The sequence below is a fragment of the Anopheles coluzzii genome, chromosome 2 (assembly GCF_943734685.1).
Source record: "Anopheles coluzzii chromosome 2, AcolN3, whole genome shotgun sequence".
NCBI lineage: Eukaryota > Metazoa > Arthropoda > Insecta > Diptera > Culicidae > Anopheles > Anopheles coluzzii.
In genome coordinates, this window is record NC_064670.1 from 5,113,746 (window position 1) to 5,131,680 (window position 17,935).

Consider the following 17,935-nt stretch of genomic DNA (forward strand, 5'->3'; position numbering starts at 1 on the left):
ATATTATTCCCACGGGAAACACCGGGCAGCTGAATTTGTCAAATATTTATTAAATCGATTACTTTTACATTATGTCCTTTTGTTCAATTCTTCCCGTCCTTCCCACCTTCCAGATCGATCGGTTGCCGTTCTTCACCTTTTGTAATGTCCTCTCTGCAGAACGCTTTTTCTGTGCCACTACTTTCACGGTTTCCCACTTTCTTTAAGCTTTACAGCACCTACCGGGACAAAAGCCGCTGGAGCAAACTCTACTGATTGGATTACTCTGCATTGTGTTAAGAGGTTTTATTTCGCTCAGTAGGCGTGGGAATCATTTCCCTCCCTCTTTGACACCCCACCGTTTGTTTCCTACGTGCGTCCTCGCCGACTACTGTGTACTCTATTGTATTGTTTGAGATTTGGTTTTAAATATCGTAGCTTAAACTTGCAGGTCTCGAAATTTATTTCTTTGTGTGTATGTGTGTGTTAGTGTGTGTCTCGTTACTCGCATTGCTGATGCATGCTCTCCTACTACACCACCACCGTACACACATTTGTTTGGCCCTCTCTAATTAGCCGCGAAATAGACTTCGCAAGTGAATGGGATGGAGAAGGAGTGGTAGAAGAGGGAGGACATACACTTCACTTCGCTCGCAAAAATCACACAAAAATATTGGACCAGAAATCTGGAGAAGGTAGAAAGTTGTACCTAAACATACCACACACACACTGATCGTAATAATACACCATTCGAAAAACAAAACCAAAGAAAAAATGCTACAAAACGACAATAGTAACTAGTGAAATGGATCAAAAAACGACTGCTGCTTCGCACGTGTCACCGTTGCGCCATTTTGCTGTTTTCTCTCTACATTGTCTACATTCCTTTTTAGAGAGCGTTTTTGTTTTTTAATATTTGCTGCCGTGTTGAGTGTACCTGAGTGTTTACTTTGCCCCATCGTGCGTCCTTGCGTCCTTGTAAATGTCGTGCACTTACTCCCAAAAACAACAGGGACGACCACACCAAAGCATTGCATTGCAACTAAACCCAAAAACTAAATGCCCCCCCACGCACAAAATAGATACAGAAATAGCCACACCATCCGCTCAAACTTAGGCAATGTGTTTCAATATGTCTTGCGTTTTAAAATTCGTTCGTTAATATACCCTATTACAACAAGCCTTCCTCTAACCGCTTGCACGCTACTGCAAACGGGGTCGCGCGTAAAAGTAATTTCCTCTATCTGCAAATACAACACGCCTACCTTGATGGGGGTGAGATTCTTCACCGTGTGCGATCCTTGTGTTAATAATTCTTTATAGGTGTATATGTACAGCATGGTTTAAATATTGTGCATTTCCATCCCCCCTGTTTTTGTTCAGTAAAACCGATCCCTACGGACTACAGATAGCAGCAGGGCTGTAGATATAGATAGATTGTTAGAGAGCGCAGTGACAGAGAGTGGAAACAGGACGCTAAGGTTTCGTTCTCGACTTATCCGAGCTATATAGAAGGAGATAGAAATATAATCCTGTTTGTCGTTTTACGCCATTTAACCCTAACCATCAACAGTCTAGTAGTGGTGTAACACTCTTAAATCCCAACAAGCGATCTTCAACTCTCATTATCATCATCATCATCCGTCTCATCATCGCCATCATTATCGTACTCATCATCCTCTTCATCGCCATCGTCCCCATCATCTTCGTCATCGTCACTACTGCTGCTGCTGCTGTTGCTGCTCGAGCTCCCAACCATCGTCGCACCACTGCTCCGGTACTGTGTTAGGGATGAAGACGACGAACCTGCCAGGGCTGACGATCGTCCTTCACCAACACCACCACCACTACGACAGCCCAGGATAAAATCGATGGAAAAATCTTTGTACTTTTCACCGGTCGCACGTCGCCAGGCCGGGTTCGAGGCGGACAGTTTGCTGGCCGCAGCACCCCGGCCTGCTGTCGCCGCTGCCGTACCACCGATCCGCCGACACTTTCCGTTCGTTTGTATGAATCGATCGATGAAGCTTACCACTTGCGCACACCGTCTTAGTGAGCTGGCGGCCGTTGGGAGTGACCGGACATCATCCGGTCCACCACCACTACTGCCGGCTGAGAGGGTGCTGGTGGTGGTGGTGGGGTGGTAGTAATAGCTGCTCCCCGACCGGCCATCGGCCCATCGATCGAGTTCAGCGATCCGTGGTGGTGTTGCAGCTGATGATGCGGGTGGGTCGTCGGTCCGTGACCGCTTCCGGTTGGTGGCGGGGACGCTGAACGATGCTGCTGCAGATGGTTCCCGTGCATATACGGATGGGAAGCGTGCTGATGGAGATGATGGTGGTGATGTTGAGGATGGTGGTGGGACTGCTGCTGCTGCTGCTGCTGCTGTTGATGATGATGATGATGGTTGTTGCTTACGGAGCGAGGAGGTACGTGTGCTGATGCTGCTGCTGTGGGAGCGGTTCGGATGGAGCTGGAGGTTACCGGAGCCACTCCCACCCGACTCACCAACACTTGAGGCGATGAGGGATGATTTGATTGTGACATAATGCTGCTGCTGCTGCTGCTCGATTGTTGCTGCTGTTGATGATGATGATGATGGTTCTGTTGCGAATGTCCTTGCGAAGACGGTGGCAGCGTGGCCGCTGTGCCGGTCACCGATGGGTGAAGATGTAAAGGAGCCTGCGTTGGAGGTAGTGGAGGAAGAGGAGGAAGAGAAGCTACAGGAGGCTGGTGGTGGTGGTGGTGCTGGTGCTGGTGGTGGGAGGGTTGGGAATGGGCATGATGATGCAAATGTTCCTGCTGATGGTGCTCGAGCAAGAGCGGAATCTAGGCGGTTGAAAACAAAATGGCTTTCATTAATGGCCGACGGGTGCCGGCGGCTAGCTTGGTTTGGCGCAGTGCTATTTCAGCTACTTCTAACATGGCTACTAACATCGTCTCGGCGTAATTGGTGTGTAGGCTGTACGTATTATAGAGAAAATTGGGGTTCAACAATCGAGGTGATCCCACACCGACGGAGAGGAAGCGTGTATCATTATTACGAGTCGTTGTACGGCGGTACGGTGGTACGGGTATAAGAGAGAAACACAACAACAACAACACTCACACATGGTGGTTTTACTACGTAAAAAAAGATGGAACAATTCGGTTGGCGGATGAACGATGCGATGCCGTGGAGAAGATGGAGCGTAAACGATCGCGATGATGGTGACGACGATGGAGACGGATGGATGATGATGATGATGGTTTGGTGATGATGAAGAGTATGAGTATGGAATATGGTGATGATTATCCTTCCGATTTTCTTACAAAATGCAATTAAACACACACACACAAATCGTAATTCAATTTTGAACACCAATCACAAACCATACACGCGAATTGCACCCGAAACGAGTCGTATTTCTTTTTTTTTTGCTGAAGACGTACCAATCCAACCAATTGGGAAGTAAAAACAAATAAGCACACGCACACAACACAAAAGGAATGATGATGGGAATGATAAATGGCGATTTGGTGGCGGCCGATTGAGTGAATGAATGAGGTTCGTTCGCGATCATTACTCTACCTGGTGTGCCGTGTTGTAGATCGTTTGCTGTTGTTGTTCACGCGTCCCCTGATGATATGTTCCCGCTGGTGGACCGACGGTGGAACTGTTCAGCCCTGCGCCACCACCGATGGCCGGCGTCGGTCCGTTACCGGTTGAAATGCTGTTGCTGTTGTTGCTGCTGCTGCTGCCGGTGCTGCTGTTGCTACCAGTGGACGATACATTGGCTGGGCCGGAAGACGGTCGCAGCGTGCTCGAACGACCTGTAGTACCGGTGGTGGAAGGGAGAACCGGCTCACCCGAACCAGTGCCCCCCGTTGCCTGCGCTTGGACCGTGCTGTTGTTCGCTGAGGACGAATTAGTGGAGGGCGCCCCCCGTGTGGTTCCACCACCGCCACCACCACCAGTTGCAGTAGTAGCTGATGGGAACGGTTGGCTTGAAGGAGAGTTGCGCCTTCAAGGTGTAGCGGGGAAGAAGAAACGGGACACAGAGAAAACATTGTAGAGTGGTGGTGGAGCCAAACAAGTTGGCACTTGCGTAGTCCATTTGCGATTGTACGTGAGTATGTATGTACAGAGGATCGATTACCACCCCAGCCCCCGGTCGATTTCCGATACGGAACAAAAGGGTCTGATCGAATGTGAAACACCGTCTAAACCTACATCAACATAATAAATAGCACCAATTGAATAAAAGCACCAAAAATAAAACAACCACATGAAGCAGAGAGAAAGTAAACCCGTTTGAAACCCGTGGAACGAACTATGTACACAGCACAGGATAAGATGATGAGATAAGGTGGCGGGCAACAAAAAAAAAGATAAAAATTCGGTCAATGGATAGTACAGCTAACAACCAAAAACAAAATCGTGTGCAGGCGATGGAAGATGTGAATGCGCGTGGTGGGTTTAAAATTTGTGTATATATTTTTTTCGAATTGTTTTGTTGCACGCGGCGGGGGGTACGTTATCCAATCGCGGTTCATATTAACCCTTATAGAGCATCCAGATTTGTGTCTAGTATTTGCTTTCTACGTTAACTCTCTGACACTCGCGGACCTACCATATCATCATATCGGCTACGCTAATCAGGCCTACCTGGATCGAGAGGATATAGGTGTGTTGGTCGATCGTGTGGAGAAATTACCGGCAAGTAATGTGTTCACCCGTACGCACACGCGCGCGCGCCCGCTTGGTGTTGTTGTGGTTTGCTGGAGGAGCTTTTATCAAAATTACTGCTTGAGATAGTTATATTACTAGTGTGTCGTTTCATGTTGCCCTTTTTCTTTTCTTTTTTTTTGCTACACTGCTCTCCAACTTAACGTACTAAAATCGAGGAAGAATGCTTCCCGCACATTTTCGCTAACACTATATCTTGTCTTCCATTCATTGTTTTACGTTTACACAGTTACCACATTTTACTAGCATTCTTTCACTACGACTGTAAATTGTAATGTAATCGGGGGATAAAACACGGATAAATAAAGCCAGATCGGGGAGGTCGGGGAGGTCGGGAAGGAACGGAAGGAACAACGCGCGTAACAAAAAGCGCGACACAAACGAACACAAAACACACACACAAAACAATGCGCGCTGTGGTGTTAACCATGAGTTGTTGTTAAATATTAATTGCCCTTCTACATTTACTACACTTGTGGTAAAATATTTACCAAATTACAATCGTTTTAATCACACCCACATACACACACACACCCAAACACGCACACCCATACGAATGAACGCCGTTTGCAGAGAGAGAGAGAAAAAAACAATAATAAATAAAGATTCATATTCAGCTGAATACAACACAGATTCGGGCTGCTTGTTTGTTTGTTTGTTTGATTGTTTGAGCAAATTAATTTATAAATTAAAGTATACAATAATTCTACGACTTAGCTTACTTTCACTTTCACACCAAACGTACAACAGTACATTGAGTGTAACGTGTTTGTGTTTACTAAACACTCTTCTCTCTCTTCTTCGCGCCACACAGATACGATCATCTTGTTAAGCTACAGTACTGTGGCGCGCGTATGTGTGCATTCCGGCAGCAGTGTGTGTGTGTGTGTGTGTGTGTGTAAGTGTGTACTTAAAAAGGACACGGCAGTGTCGCACGGAGGAAAGGGACACGATGAGTAATTACTACATATCTATTAAAATCGCTTGCTCCTCACACAAACAGTCAGACACCACTATCCCATCAACGATGATGAGTTAGAAGTGTTTTGTATCGAAACGTCGAATATTTGCTACCTTACCAACTATGTATAATGCCTTTTTCAGCTGGCTCTTGCCTACATTCTAATTATACGGTTTTGCTATCCCATATCTAGTCCGTTCCGATGCAATCGTGTGTCAGCACACGATCGCCCGATCGCTTTTCAACCTATGATCCTATTTATGTTTATGTATCGTTTTCAGCTTGCTTCCCTGCCTAACATGTCTGGTTTCTGCTAGGTGTAATTGCACATCAACATCAGTTTGCCGCGTTTGCCTTGGACAGTCTGCGTGTGTTTTTGGGGGGGGATGGTGGTGCCGCCGATTAGACGTTCAAAAATTCACGTAGATTGTGTTGGGCTTTTCACTGGCAAGCGTACCGATTGAACAATTTGGAAACGGATCAGTGAACGAGAAGAAAGGAGAGAAACAGAAAAAAGAAAATACAAAAGAAAAGAAAGAAGAAAAAAACAGAAGAAAGAATAAATAAGAGGAGACATAATTTTACAAAATATACACACATTATGCAGCAAATTTGAATGAACATAAGGAAGTGGCGAGTTTTTAGGGGTGAAAAGAGCTAATGAATGAATTGGATGGCAAGGTATGCACAATGAAAGGTGTTTGTTTAGATTACATCAACAAAAAAATACAATTGTATCTTAAAGGTACTGTGTGCTCTCCCTCAACATATGATGTCGTGCGCATATTACATTACAACTGCTAGAACGTTTGTGTTATTGCATCCCGGGCAATACGGTTGCGGGACGCGGCTTACCTTATCGATGCACTGTTTGTGGCCGGATGCGAGGAGTTCGTGTGTCGGAAATCGATACCATTCTCCTGGGGCAGACTACCAATACCGCCACCGGCCGCATTACTTCCCGCCCCCGACCCAAAGTGGCCGGCCGGACCCTGCTGGCCGGGCTGCTGCTGCTGGTTCGGTCCGTGCTGCCCCCGGCTAGATCGGTTCGACACTGCCGACGCGTTGGTGATGACATTGGCATCGATTGGCCCATTGCCGTGGATGTTGTTGAATTGCCCTGTTTGCCGAATCGGAAAACACAGTATTTAGCTAGAGCTTAAAGTGGCTTAACATCACAACCAGGTCAGCATACCTGGCAGAGATCCGATACCAGCACCACCGACACCGGCGCCACCAGTCGCTGCCCCGCCGGCACCGGGACCCGATCCGCCCGACCCTCCAATCATGCCAACACCGCCCAGCGCCGCAGTAGGGTTCAGCGGTATAGCCAAACGAGCATTGACCGCTAACAGATGATCTCTTCGTGCGACCAAATTGTTGACGTGCTCTTCCAGCCGAATGTTCTCGCTCCGCAACTGATGGAGACAGGACAGCAGAGAGGCAACTGCAAGATGAAAGAAGAAGAAGAAAAAATATGTTAGTGGGGCGTGTGCGAGTCGATCGGTGCACGGTTTAGGGTAGCATTACTGTCGAAGTGTTGCGCTTGTTCCATAAGAAACTGAGATCCTTGTTCCCATTGCCGCTCCAGCAGCTGCTCCAAGCTTTGCGGAGTGTTCCCGTTCGCCGTCGCCGTAGCACCGCCCGTTAGCATCGAGCTTAACGAGTTACCGCCACCTACCGCTCCGACAGGCATCGATTGGGAATTGTTTGTGCGATTCTGAAATAGTGAAATGAGTCCATTGTAACGACGACATGACATGCTTGCTCCTAACGTAAAAACCACGAAACGTGCCCCTACCTTTCCCGGGAACTGTGGTCCCATCAGTGTCGGCACTGCATCGATTGGACCGGGTACGTACGCGTGCGCCTCGATCTCCATGCTCAGCTGGTCGGACATTTTCTGCGCCACGCTACTGCTCGGATTCAGCTGATTACCCAACATATGGGTAGCCGACACGACCGAACCGCCGGCGGCCGCACTACTGCTGCCTCCGTTCTGAAACAGTTTGCCATCCTTGGCATCGGCGCTTCCACCGGCCACGATCGAAGCCGGTACAATCGACGGTCCACCGGTCTGTCCTGCTACCGATGTCGTTGGCACTGCCCCGGCACCACTGTTCACGGCCGCCGCATTCGAAGACATCTTACGGTTGCGTTTCGTTCCCCGACCGCTAACGATCGCTGTGCCGGCGGCACTGCCGCCCGCATCCGATCCGGGCGAGCTCGGGGGAGAATCCTTGACTTGCGGGGCCGCAATCACGCTGCCGCTACTGCCCATCATCGATGCGGTCGATACTGCAGACAACGGGTTCGTGGGCTGAGCCTCGTACGAGAACTTTAGCCCTCCTCCTCCACCACCGGAACTACCACCGTACGACGAGGAAGAGGCCGCTGTCATCGTCGAGCTCATGCTGTAGGGGACGACACCGCCGCTGGATACGATCATTTCCGGCGTTCTGGAAGTAGATGGCGATGGCGAAAGTTCAACGATTGATGGATGATGCGAAGCCCCCCGGTGCTTTTTGTTCGGATTGGCAGCCGCTGTTACGATGGTACCGCCGCTACTGCTGCTGCTGCTACTGTTAGATAGATTATGGTTGCTTCCGGTGCTGTTGTTAGTATTACTGTTGCCGGCGGTGCCACTCAGGTTGCCGCTATTGCTACTGATGATGGTGGTGTTTTTACTGTTACTGTTGTTGCCACTATTGCTACTGCTGTTGCTGGTGGTGGTGGTGGTGATGTTTGTGGTGTTGGTAGTGGTGGTGGTAGTGATAGTGGAGGTGTTATTATTGCTACTAAGGTTGTTACTGTTGCTACTAATACTAATACTACTGTTGCCGCTGTTGCCACTGCCCGACAGCACACTGTGCGAACCAGAACCGCCTCCGTGATACTGTTGTTGTTGTTGATGATGGTGGTGGTGCTGCTGCTGCTGGTGAAAGCTTTCCATGTTGCTACCGTTATTGGTGTTTTGGTGAGATTTGGTACTGGCGCTACTGTTGCTGCTAGCGTTTTGAGAGTAGCCGGAAATGATCCCACCACTAGTGTGGTGGTGGTGGTGCTGCTGATAGCTCTGTGATCCACCGTGACTGCCCGCCATTTCGATGACCGGATGTACACCGGCGGACGATGATCCGCCATCGTTCCTGGCAGCAGCAGAAGTGGAAGAATTGTTAGAGTGGGCAGTAGAGGAAGTAGAAGAGGAAGCAGACATTGAAGCGATTGAAGATGTGGCAACAGAAGCAGCGGCAGCAGCAGCAGCAGCAGTAGCCCCAGGCCCGGCAGGGGAAGCGACAGATGAAATGGTAGATGTTACATTCGAAGCGTTACTGTTAGCAATTGCACTAGATGAATGCTGCGACGAAGCAGAATGCGAACTGCCCGTGGAATAGTGAAGCGACGACGGTGCGGCAGAAGTACCACCGCCCGACGAAAGCTTGTCGCCCATCGCAGCGGAATGTTGCTGATGGTGCGAATGTTGGTGATGTTGATGATGCTGTTGGTGATGGTGCTGCTGCTGCTGCTGCTGCGGCTGGTGGTGGTGATGGAGGTGAGAATGTTGCTGTTGTTGTTGCTGCTGCTGCTGGTGAGGTGTCAAATGTTGATGATGGTGGCTGTTCTGGGAGGAAGAGTTTCCCACGACCACCGACGCGGTGGCGGATCCGGTTCCTGCTGCCATCGAGAGCACGCTACCATTGTTGCTGGCATTGTTACCGCCGGCCGCGGGCGCATTACTACCACCGGACGACGATGGATGATACCGTGATGGTGAATGGTCATCGACATTACGATCCACGGCCGGTCCGTACGAGTAGGACTGCCCACTACCGCCACCACCGCCATGGGAAGAACGTCGTGAAGGTGATGGAGACGACCCACGGCGATGCGATCCACCGCTTGCTGAGGATTCTATCCCAATCGAAGGTGATCCTCGATCTGGTGGTAATTGGGACTGTTGTTGTTGTTGTTGCTGCTGTTGCTGCTGTTGCTGCTGCTGTGAACGCTTTTTGGATGTACGAGTTTTTCCACCACCACCACCACCACCACTAGAAACACCACCACCGACGCCGGTGTTACCGGCACCACCGGTAGAGTTGTTTCCACCATTGCCACCACTACGTTCTCTCGAGTGTGATCTGCATGTGAGGAAGGTGAGAGGGGGGATATTCCAGGGGAGAAGGTTTTGTGTTATAAAAACATATTAATGCCAGCACACATGACCACACCGAGGACAAAAAACAAAACGGACAAGTAACAACAATTACGTTAACGGGCTTAATGGTTGACGGAATTCTAATGAACAATGTATGTATAGATTTGTGATGGGAGCGGTTCTTCTGAGCAGGTTAAGCCATTTCAAGGATACTGGACCTCTTTAAGACTAGCATCTCAAAAATAAAAGATTAGAAGAGGCTATTTGCATCTCTCAAGCTACTCGTTATTTGTTCCGTCTTACGAATGATGCATCAATCATGCCAAATAATAAAGAATACAGAACGAGACCACAACTTCTAGAGATTTAGAAGGGATATCAATCGCTTTGGTGTGTTTTGGCAGTGTTGTTGTGCTGAACGAACCATTTGTGCATCCGAAATCACTTCGAAATCACCATATCCACATAACGCTACAAACTTAAGGTAAATCAACGACGATAAGAAAGTCTAGTGCTGCAACAGAATAAAATGAAAACACATAACATCATATTTTCGAAACAAAAAAAACCCACAAAAAGCTTCAGTACCATCGTAACAACGACCCGCGGTTACCTAGTTTAAAGTGAACATAGTAGAATTGCAAAATAATAATAAAAAAGGCACACAACAAAATGCAAATCCTTTCTGCTTCTCGGGGACGTATTTTTGTTGACGCGCGATAAATGTCCCGTTTGAAGCAGAAAGCACCCGATGTTCTTCACCCGGGTAAAAGGCGCCACAACAAATGCTAACTAATAACCAACGGAAGCGTTTGCAACAGTGAGAAAAAAGAAAGTGTCCTCACCCGTACCTGGACCGCCGGCCGGTGGACGCTTCCTCCTCCTGCAGGGCCGCTATCCGTGCGTTCGTCGTAGGCGCTTGTTTTTCGTAGCCAAACTTTAATCCTCCGCCGCCGCCGCCGCTGCTGCTGCTATTGTCACCCGCGTGCAGTGTCGACGGTGAGGAGGTGCGTTGGATCGTACTCATCGGCACGGGCGACACACTTTGCAGCACCGTAGCGCCGCCGCCCGCAGGCGAAAGCAGATCCGGCTGCTGTGACTGGCTGTGGTGTAGGGAGGTTATAACGTTGGCACCACCGGTCGTCACGCCGGCCGGGGACGAGCGCATCGACGGTGACTGCCGTTCGAGATGATGGTGACCGATCGAAGGGCCGACTGTGGACGACGAGGAGGAACCGGCGGTGGAGGAGGACGACGAAGACGACTGAATGATGTTCTGAGCCGTCGATTGCTGCTGGATCACGGGACTAGAGCGGTTCGCGCTGGCATTCTACGCACATTACAGGTGGCATAGAAAGAATGGGGAAAAGAGAGAGAGAGAGAGAGAGAGAGAGAGAGAGAGAGAGAGAGAGAGAGAGAGAGAGAGAAAACACAAGCACGTAAGTAATGTTCGATACATCGTTGACAATGATTCCACCCTCCCACCGTTAGATACAATTCCTTTCGAGCAATCCAATCCTTCCTTCGCAAGATCACACAATCCCACACCCCCCCCATCCACCTTCGGTTCGGGTTACTGGCACTTACCATCAACTGATCACCTGCCCGGTGTGAAATCTGTTGGTACAAGTTGCTATTGCCACCACTGTTACTATTGCTGTTGTTGCTGTTGTTGATGTGGCTGCCGCCGCCGCCACCTCGATCGCTACCTTGGTGATGTCCTGGTGAGACAATGTTCGGTGTACTGTTGCTATTGCTACTAGCGCTATGATTAACGTTGCTACTGCTGCTGCTGCTGCTGCTGCTACTGCCGGTATGGCTGCTACTGTTACTATTGTTACTAGCGGGTAGATTAACTCCAGGTACGGTAGCCGTCGACAGCGGTACCGACACCACCAGGCTCGGTGTGTGCTGCGACGACGCTGGCTGCTGAGGCGAGTGAGGCGTTGGCTGCGAAAAAAAAAATGACCGAGATTGGACCGGGAAACATGAGTGCCAGGAACCAGGTAAGAGGAAAACTCCCCGTCTCTTCCCACCCTGTACTCTGTCCAGCCGTCCGTGCGTGCTACAAAGGCGGAGGCGGATGCTTTCGGCCCGGGCAAAGCTCAACAGATGCGCGTTGGCCACACGGTACCAAACGGTGAGCGCGCTGGAAGGAAATTTCCCCCCTGAAACGGCATCTCAACGGCATGTTTACGACCAAGCACACCCGAATGGTACCGTGTGCTGAGGAAGGGTACCCCGTCGCACCGGTAAAACACAAGGACAGGTATTGCTCGACAATGATTGCTCGCAAGAAGGATACTGTGCGCTTCTCGGGTGTGTGTGTATGTAGGTGGACGGATTGGACAGTGATTTGTAACAGTGATTGTGGTCACAACAGTGGTGGTGTTTTTGTGTGCGTGTTCGGGAGAAAGGATCGCCGGTAGAGAATTGCTATCCCACCACTACTTGCTTACCTGATGATGGTGGTGTTGCTGCTGTTGCTGATGCTTGCCGGAGGAGGAGGAGGAGGACGCTGAAGACGACGAAGCGGATGAGATGATGCTCGATGTGTGCGCCGACTGGATGAGGTTGGGTGTGACATTTTGGAGGTTCGGTTCCGGCGCTGGCAACGCCGTTGCCGGATGGGGCAGCGGGGAGCTGGTTTCGGTTTTCGCCTGTAAGCAAACGCCAGAGCACAACGTTCCGGTTAGACAGCGTCGCAGCACGTACTCGCCGTCGAAGCGCAGTTTAAGCCAAACACGAACATCGTCGCCACTTTCGCGGCTGCTGCGCTCCTTATGTTTTTTCTTCTTTTCGCGACGTTCTTTCTTGTGGCTTTTGTGCTTGTGTGGCATCGCGTTCACGGGTAGCGCAACTAAATCACTCGCCACAGGGCGCCAATGGATTAGCTTTACAAGCTGTCACAGGCGTGTCACTTTCGAAAGCACTTGGTGCTGTATTTCGTGTATCACTATTTCACCTAGCATGGCACGGCATAGCATCTCCGTAAATCGGACAGACACTACGTATGCTCTAAATTAACGGTTCATAACGAGCAAACGAACTTTTATCGTGGTGCGCATGCCGCAACGGCAGAAGCTTTACGCGAAATGAGGAGCAGTTGTGCTGCGCGAGAAGGCATCGTGCCGAATAATGAAAGGCAGCGTTGCAGCCGGCTCTACCCAGGGGCCGAGAGATTGAGCATTGAATCATATATACCACCACCATACACGGCACGGTACGGTACAGCCGTCGTATATGTAAAGGAATCTCGTTTTTATAGACGCTAACAAAACACACATCTGTACCTACCGGTGTCCCCCTAGGACGTTCACCGAGAGCGGCCCGCTATAAACGTTGAACCCTGTGCGCATACGAGCTCGCTGAGCAAATACCGCACACCAAGACACAGCTTTTCTTCCCCCTTTTGAATAAAACCGTAAAAAAGGGCCGGCGCGCTCGGTCGATCCCTTCCCTGTGTTGTGTTGTGCTCCTTTGCTCCTTTTGTCCTACCTTTCGACCGCTAGTCATGCTCTCGTATTACGTCGCAAGCGTTCCTTCCCTTCTGCGATTATCCTATCAATGCGGAATGATCGTTCCGGGGCGGCGTACGTGCGGATAGGCACAGCAGCGACGGTATGCGGATATGCGAATAGCAATAACAATAAAAAAAGGTGTGTATGTGAGTCCCTCCGGTATGGAGGACGATTTGCAAAAGGAGGACGATATGCTTTCTACCCTTACCACTACATACGCGCGGTTTTACCACCTTTCTTCTTCTGCTTTCCGAGTCCCTTCCCTACAGCGTTCACACTCTATACGCAAAGCTGTGTTTGTGTGACATTGAATATCCTTGGGAAAAAAAACTTCACCAAGGACGAGAGAAACATTGCACGCACACAAGCAAACGTCCTCTTTTCCGGGTAGCAACTTATGTGTTTTTTTTTTAATTCCTACCCGCTTTGTTGATATTTGTTTAAAGCGACCGTGCGCTACTCACCTTCTTCACACTCTTCTCGTGTGATGCGATCGACGACGGATCAATGTGATCGTTTTTACTCAGCGACAATGGCACCAGCGATACGGCAACGTCCCTTATCAGGTCACTGGATGAAGGAACAACAGGATATCATCAATTAAATGCTGTACATGGGTGTAATGTATCGTACTGTACTTGAAATGCTTACCGATTAGCATCCAGCATCTCGCTACTGCTGACCGACGATGTTGGTGTCGAGCGTGCATCGGCCTTTCGCTTCTTGCCGCCGCTACTGCTACTACTACTACTCCCGGTGGACGATCCACCTGTGGGGCCGGTACTGCCACCGTACGAACCGCCCGAGCCACCACTGCCCGCTCCCGAACCTCCCATCGCCAGCTTGCCGCTCTCGATCACGGACGTGGAACCAGCGTTCCCGCTACCCGAGCCGGCATGATTGTACACCGACTCCGAATTGACGACGATCGTTTCGGTGAAGTTGCTCGAGGTGCTCATTTTTGCAATCGCTTCCTTGGACAGTGGTTCCTTCCCGCTGCCACCGGTGTGGTCCTGCGGTGGCTTAATGATGAGCGTCGTCGGAATCGCTGCCGGGGAGAGGGAAGCCGCCCGTCCCGATCCGACGCCGCTATTCGTTGACAGAGGGCCACCACCTTGACTGCTGCTACCACCACCGCCACTTCCTTTGTCGGGCTTATCAGAATGATGTTTGCTGGAGGAGTTGCTGCTGCTGCCGCTGCTGCTGCTGGAGCTACCTCCGGGTCCACTGCCGCCACCGCCTGCGGTCGACGAGTAGCCACTTTGCGATGAAGATTGCGAGGACGCATTCGCACCCAGCGCACCCATCGACCCGGAAGAAGAACCGGCCGTCCCACCCATGTCGACATCCTTCGATTGGTTGGAGCTGCCACCGGCAGAACTGCTTGTACTTGTACTATTGTTAAAATTGCTTCCACTTCCTCCGCTCGTGCTGCTACTGCTCGACGATTTCGATGATTTGGAGCTTTTGTCGCGCTGTTTTGCAAAATGAAACGAAATGGGTTTAGTTTGTAAAACTGAAGACTTAATCCAAAAAAGGGCCACGGGTCCTTATTCCACCGAGACACTTACGCTTTTACTATATTTATCCTTTTCTTTCGAACTGCTGCCCGAACTACCGCCACCACCAGTTCCTCCGGACGAGCCGGAACTGGTCTTGCTGGAACCACTACCGCCCACACTTCCGGCGATGCCCGAGCCACCGATTCCACTGCCACTACTGTTGCTCACACTACCGCTGCCTCCGCTACCGGACATGCTTGAAACGCCCGACGAAGAGGACGAAGACGATGAGGTGGACATGGAGGAGTTGCCGGACATACCACTGGCCCCGCTGCCCCCGGAACCACCGCCCCCGCCGGACGCCAGCACCGAGGACGAGGAGGACGACGAAAGCGATGCGCCGGAGCCCGATCCGCTCGAACTTTTCGACGCACTCGAGGACTTGCGCTGCTTGGAGGAGGAGGACGATGACGAGGAAGAGGTAGACGATGAGCCGCCGACGCTCGGTTCGCCCGACAACCGGCTGCTGGACTTGAGCCCACTGCTCGAGCTGCTGCTGCCACCGGCCCCACTGCCACCCCCACCACCACCGCCACCACCTCCACCGGTTCCACCTGATCCGGCCGCACTGCTGCTGGAGTGTTGCTGGGGTGGGGGCGGTTCCATTTCCTTCTCCGGCGACGACGGACCATCGCTCGAGTTGGCCTCGTGGCTGATGGGTTTGTAGGGTGGGATCGTTTTCACATTGCCTCCCTTTTTCTGCAACAGAACCGGAGGCAAAAGATTCGTCAGTGCGGGTACGTAAGAAGCAGTAGAAGAATAGTTCGGTGCACACTTACCAGTTTGCTGTAGTGGTGCTGGCAGTAGCCGCAGTACTTTACATTGTCCAGATAGTTGCCAGCTTCTTCACACAGCAGGCCGAGCTGCTGGGCGCAGGTGACGTGAAACTGTTGCTTGCAGCCCGATTTGTTGCACTGCATGCAGGCTCCTACGTTCGCACGGGACCCCTTGCCCATATCCTGACATATGTAGCATGCTGTGGAATGACAAACGTCGATCAGCTGAGCCAAAATCCCCCGAGCCCAAAAACGTCTCCTTCCACCGGCCTACTTACTCTTGTTGTATCGCTCCTGCGGGATCAGCTGCAGGATGATCGGTTCCATCGTCGTCACGTTCCCGAAACGCACCTCGGGAATGTACAGGGCGCAGACGACATGCGCCCATCCCTGGTTGTCCGTCCGCTTGAGCGCCCCATCGCGGGACGGGCACAGCTCGCAGCGCACCCGAGCCGGACGCTCCTGACTCTCACACTTCCGACAGTACCAAGGACCACTCGGCACGGTCACGATTCCGTAGCACGCCTGGTGCACGGCCACGGCACAGCTTTGACCATCGCAGTACACTAGCGGATTTTCCGACCAGCCGCGATCGTCTGAACAGACACAACATCCACCGACCATCTCCTTCATTCTGGTCCGTGGATTAAAGTAGACCCTTTTCCCATCCACTGAAATCGTATCAGTGCGCGCTGTTGGTGAGCCCACCACCACCACCAACAGACCAGAGCTAGCACAGCACGCTACGCACGGATACGATTCGAAGATGGTGCTTTTAGTTCCGGTACGGCCACAAAATGCAATCCAGAAAGCACTGCCAATCCTACAGGATACTCAGTTCACTCACTCACACTAACACGCACGCACACAAGAACACGGGTTTATGGCGAGTTTATGTAAGTGTTTTTTCTTCGCACTAAACGATATATTTCACGCACTAAACACTTTTCGTTCAAGAGTTTTTGTTTGTTTGTTTGTATGCATGGATCGTCTCTGTGCCAGATTCGCTGGCATGGCTACGGGAAGCGCCTTTCTTGCACCTTTGCATTGCGCCAACCACGCTCTCCGGTGGGATGCACGAACGCGCACGCATTTACGCACGCAATCCAGCGACGCCTATGACGTTGCCCACCTCTACGAGCCTCCACGCAGCGATCCGGGGCACGGCGTGGTAATGCATATTTCTTTTCTCATCACGACAGCAGCAGCAGCATCATCCTAACCACTGGAGCGGGCTTTCGCCTGCAGCACGGCACACGAATGGTGGTGCATCGTTTTCCATGCTAGGTGGGAGGTGTGTGTGTGTGTGTGTGTGTGTGTGTGTGTGTGTGTGTGTGTGTGTGTGTGTGTGTGTGTGTGTGTGTGTCTGTGTATGCGTGTGTCTAGAACGGCGAATGGGGCGCGATTGTATGTTTGTGTGCCACTTCTTGTGCGCTTCAATCCCCCCTGTCTTATTCACACCCCCGCACAACACCTCACACAGCAGCTTTGGAGAGGGGAAGGAGGGACTGGGGGGCGTGAGACGAGGTACATAAACACAGGCGACACACTCTCTAGCGTGGCAGGGAGGCGACACAACGTGACTGGCCGTGATGGCAGGACCGGAACAGCGAATTTGATGATTCTTGTAATTTTCTTTCCCACCTCCTTTCGCACAAAAACACACACACCTGCAGCTAGGCGCGGGTCGTTTTCCTGCGACTTTTCTCCCTCGCACAAAACCCAACTACTCTGCTCGCGAGGGGCGGAAAGGGGGTGGCTTTGGCGTTTCCAGGGCGACACGTTGTAGGACGCGTTAGAACGGCCGTAAACGCGTTAAATTCCTTCCCGAGCACGGTTGGCGCGTTGTGCTGATGTAGAATCGGTCAGCAAATCGTGCCAAAGCTAGCTTGAAACACACTTTTCGACAACAGCTTCCTTACTGTTGTGCAAAATAACAATCACACAAGATTCTCCATTTTATTTCTCCGCTTGACAATGCTGACCAGTGCTGCCAGTGGGTGTAATCAATTCGCTGTCATTTGCTGCCGTTTGACGGCTGGACGCACAGTGGAAGTGCCATGTGTCATTTAGCGAGATTGTCACAGAGCACCCTCAAAAACACACCAACGGAATGGAGAATTTTGTTCTGTTGCTCTGTAGCAATGGTTTGCAAACCGATACATCTGATTAAATAATTGATTACAAAATTAGTAAAATATATTCAAAATACTCTGCAGTGTTTTTAGACGAAAGTTCCAAGTAACCGCGA

At 50.9% G+C, this 17,935-nt stretch overlaps 2 protein-coding genes across 12 annotated transcripts in view; one reads left to right on the forward strand and one right to left on the reverse strand.

Annotated features, from left to right (window-relative positions):
• Positions 1-17,935, forward strand: part of LOC120950462 (60S ribosomal protein L17) — a 195,683-nt gene that overhangs the window by 144,955 nt on the left and 32,793 nt on the right. The gene's annotated exons all lie outside the window — the stretch shown is intronic.
• LOC120953130 (hornerin) lies at positions 31-17,687 on the reverse strand. 11 transcript variants are annotated; one of them, XM_040372827.2, is made up of 15 exons: positions 15,963-17,687; positions 15,688-15,884; positions 14,918-15,607; positions 13,998-14,821; positions 13,811-13,916; positions 12,285-12,485; positions 11,413-11,775; positions 10,677-11,155; positions 7,471-9,808; positions 7,200-7,389; positions 6,865-7,116; positions 6,525-6,789; positions 3,551-3,983; positions 2,915-2,941; positions 31-2,808 (listed from the first exon to the last, which is right to left on the reverse strand). In XM_040372827.2, the coding sequence occupies exons 1-15, from the start codon at positions 16,315-16,317 to the stop codon at positions 2,029-2,031; spliced, it is 7,500 nt and encodes a 2,499-aa protein (XP_040228761.2). In that variant the 5' UTR covers positions 16,318-17,687; the 3' UTR covers positions 31-2,028. The 11 variants fall into 11 exon arrangements, with proteins under 11 accessions (XP_040228761.2, XP_040228760.2, XP_040228766.2 ...); XM_040372826.2 differs by having other exon boundaries at positions 10,671-11,155; XM_040372832.2 differs by having other exon boundaries at positions 7,471-8,818; positions 15,963-17,686.

Coding starts and splice junctions, on each gene's coding strand:
- LOC120953130 (XM_040372826.2), bottom strand. CDS start 16,317: ATGAAGGAGATGGTCGGTGGATGTTGTGTCTGTTCAGACGATCGCGGC. Junction 15,885..15,962: donor GCAGGAGCGATACAACAAGA/GTAAGTAGGCCG, acceptor GTCATTCCACAG/CATGCTACATATGTCAGGAT. Junction 9,809..10,670: donor GGCCGGCGGTCCAGGTACGG/GTGAGGACACTT, acceptor CCTCACATGCAG/ATCACACTCGAGAGAACGTA.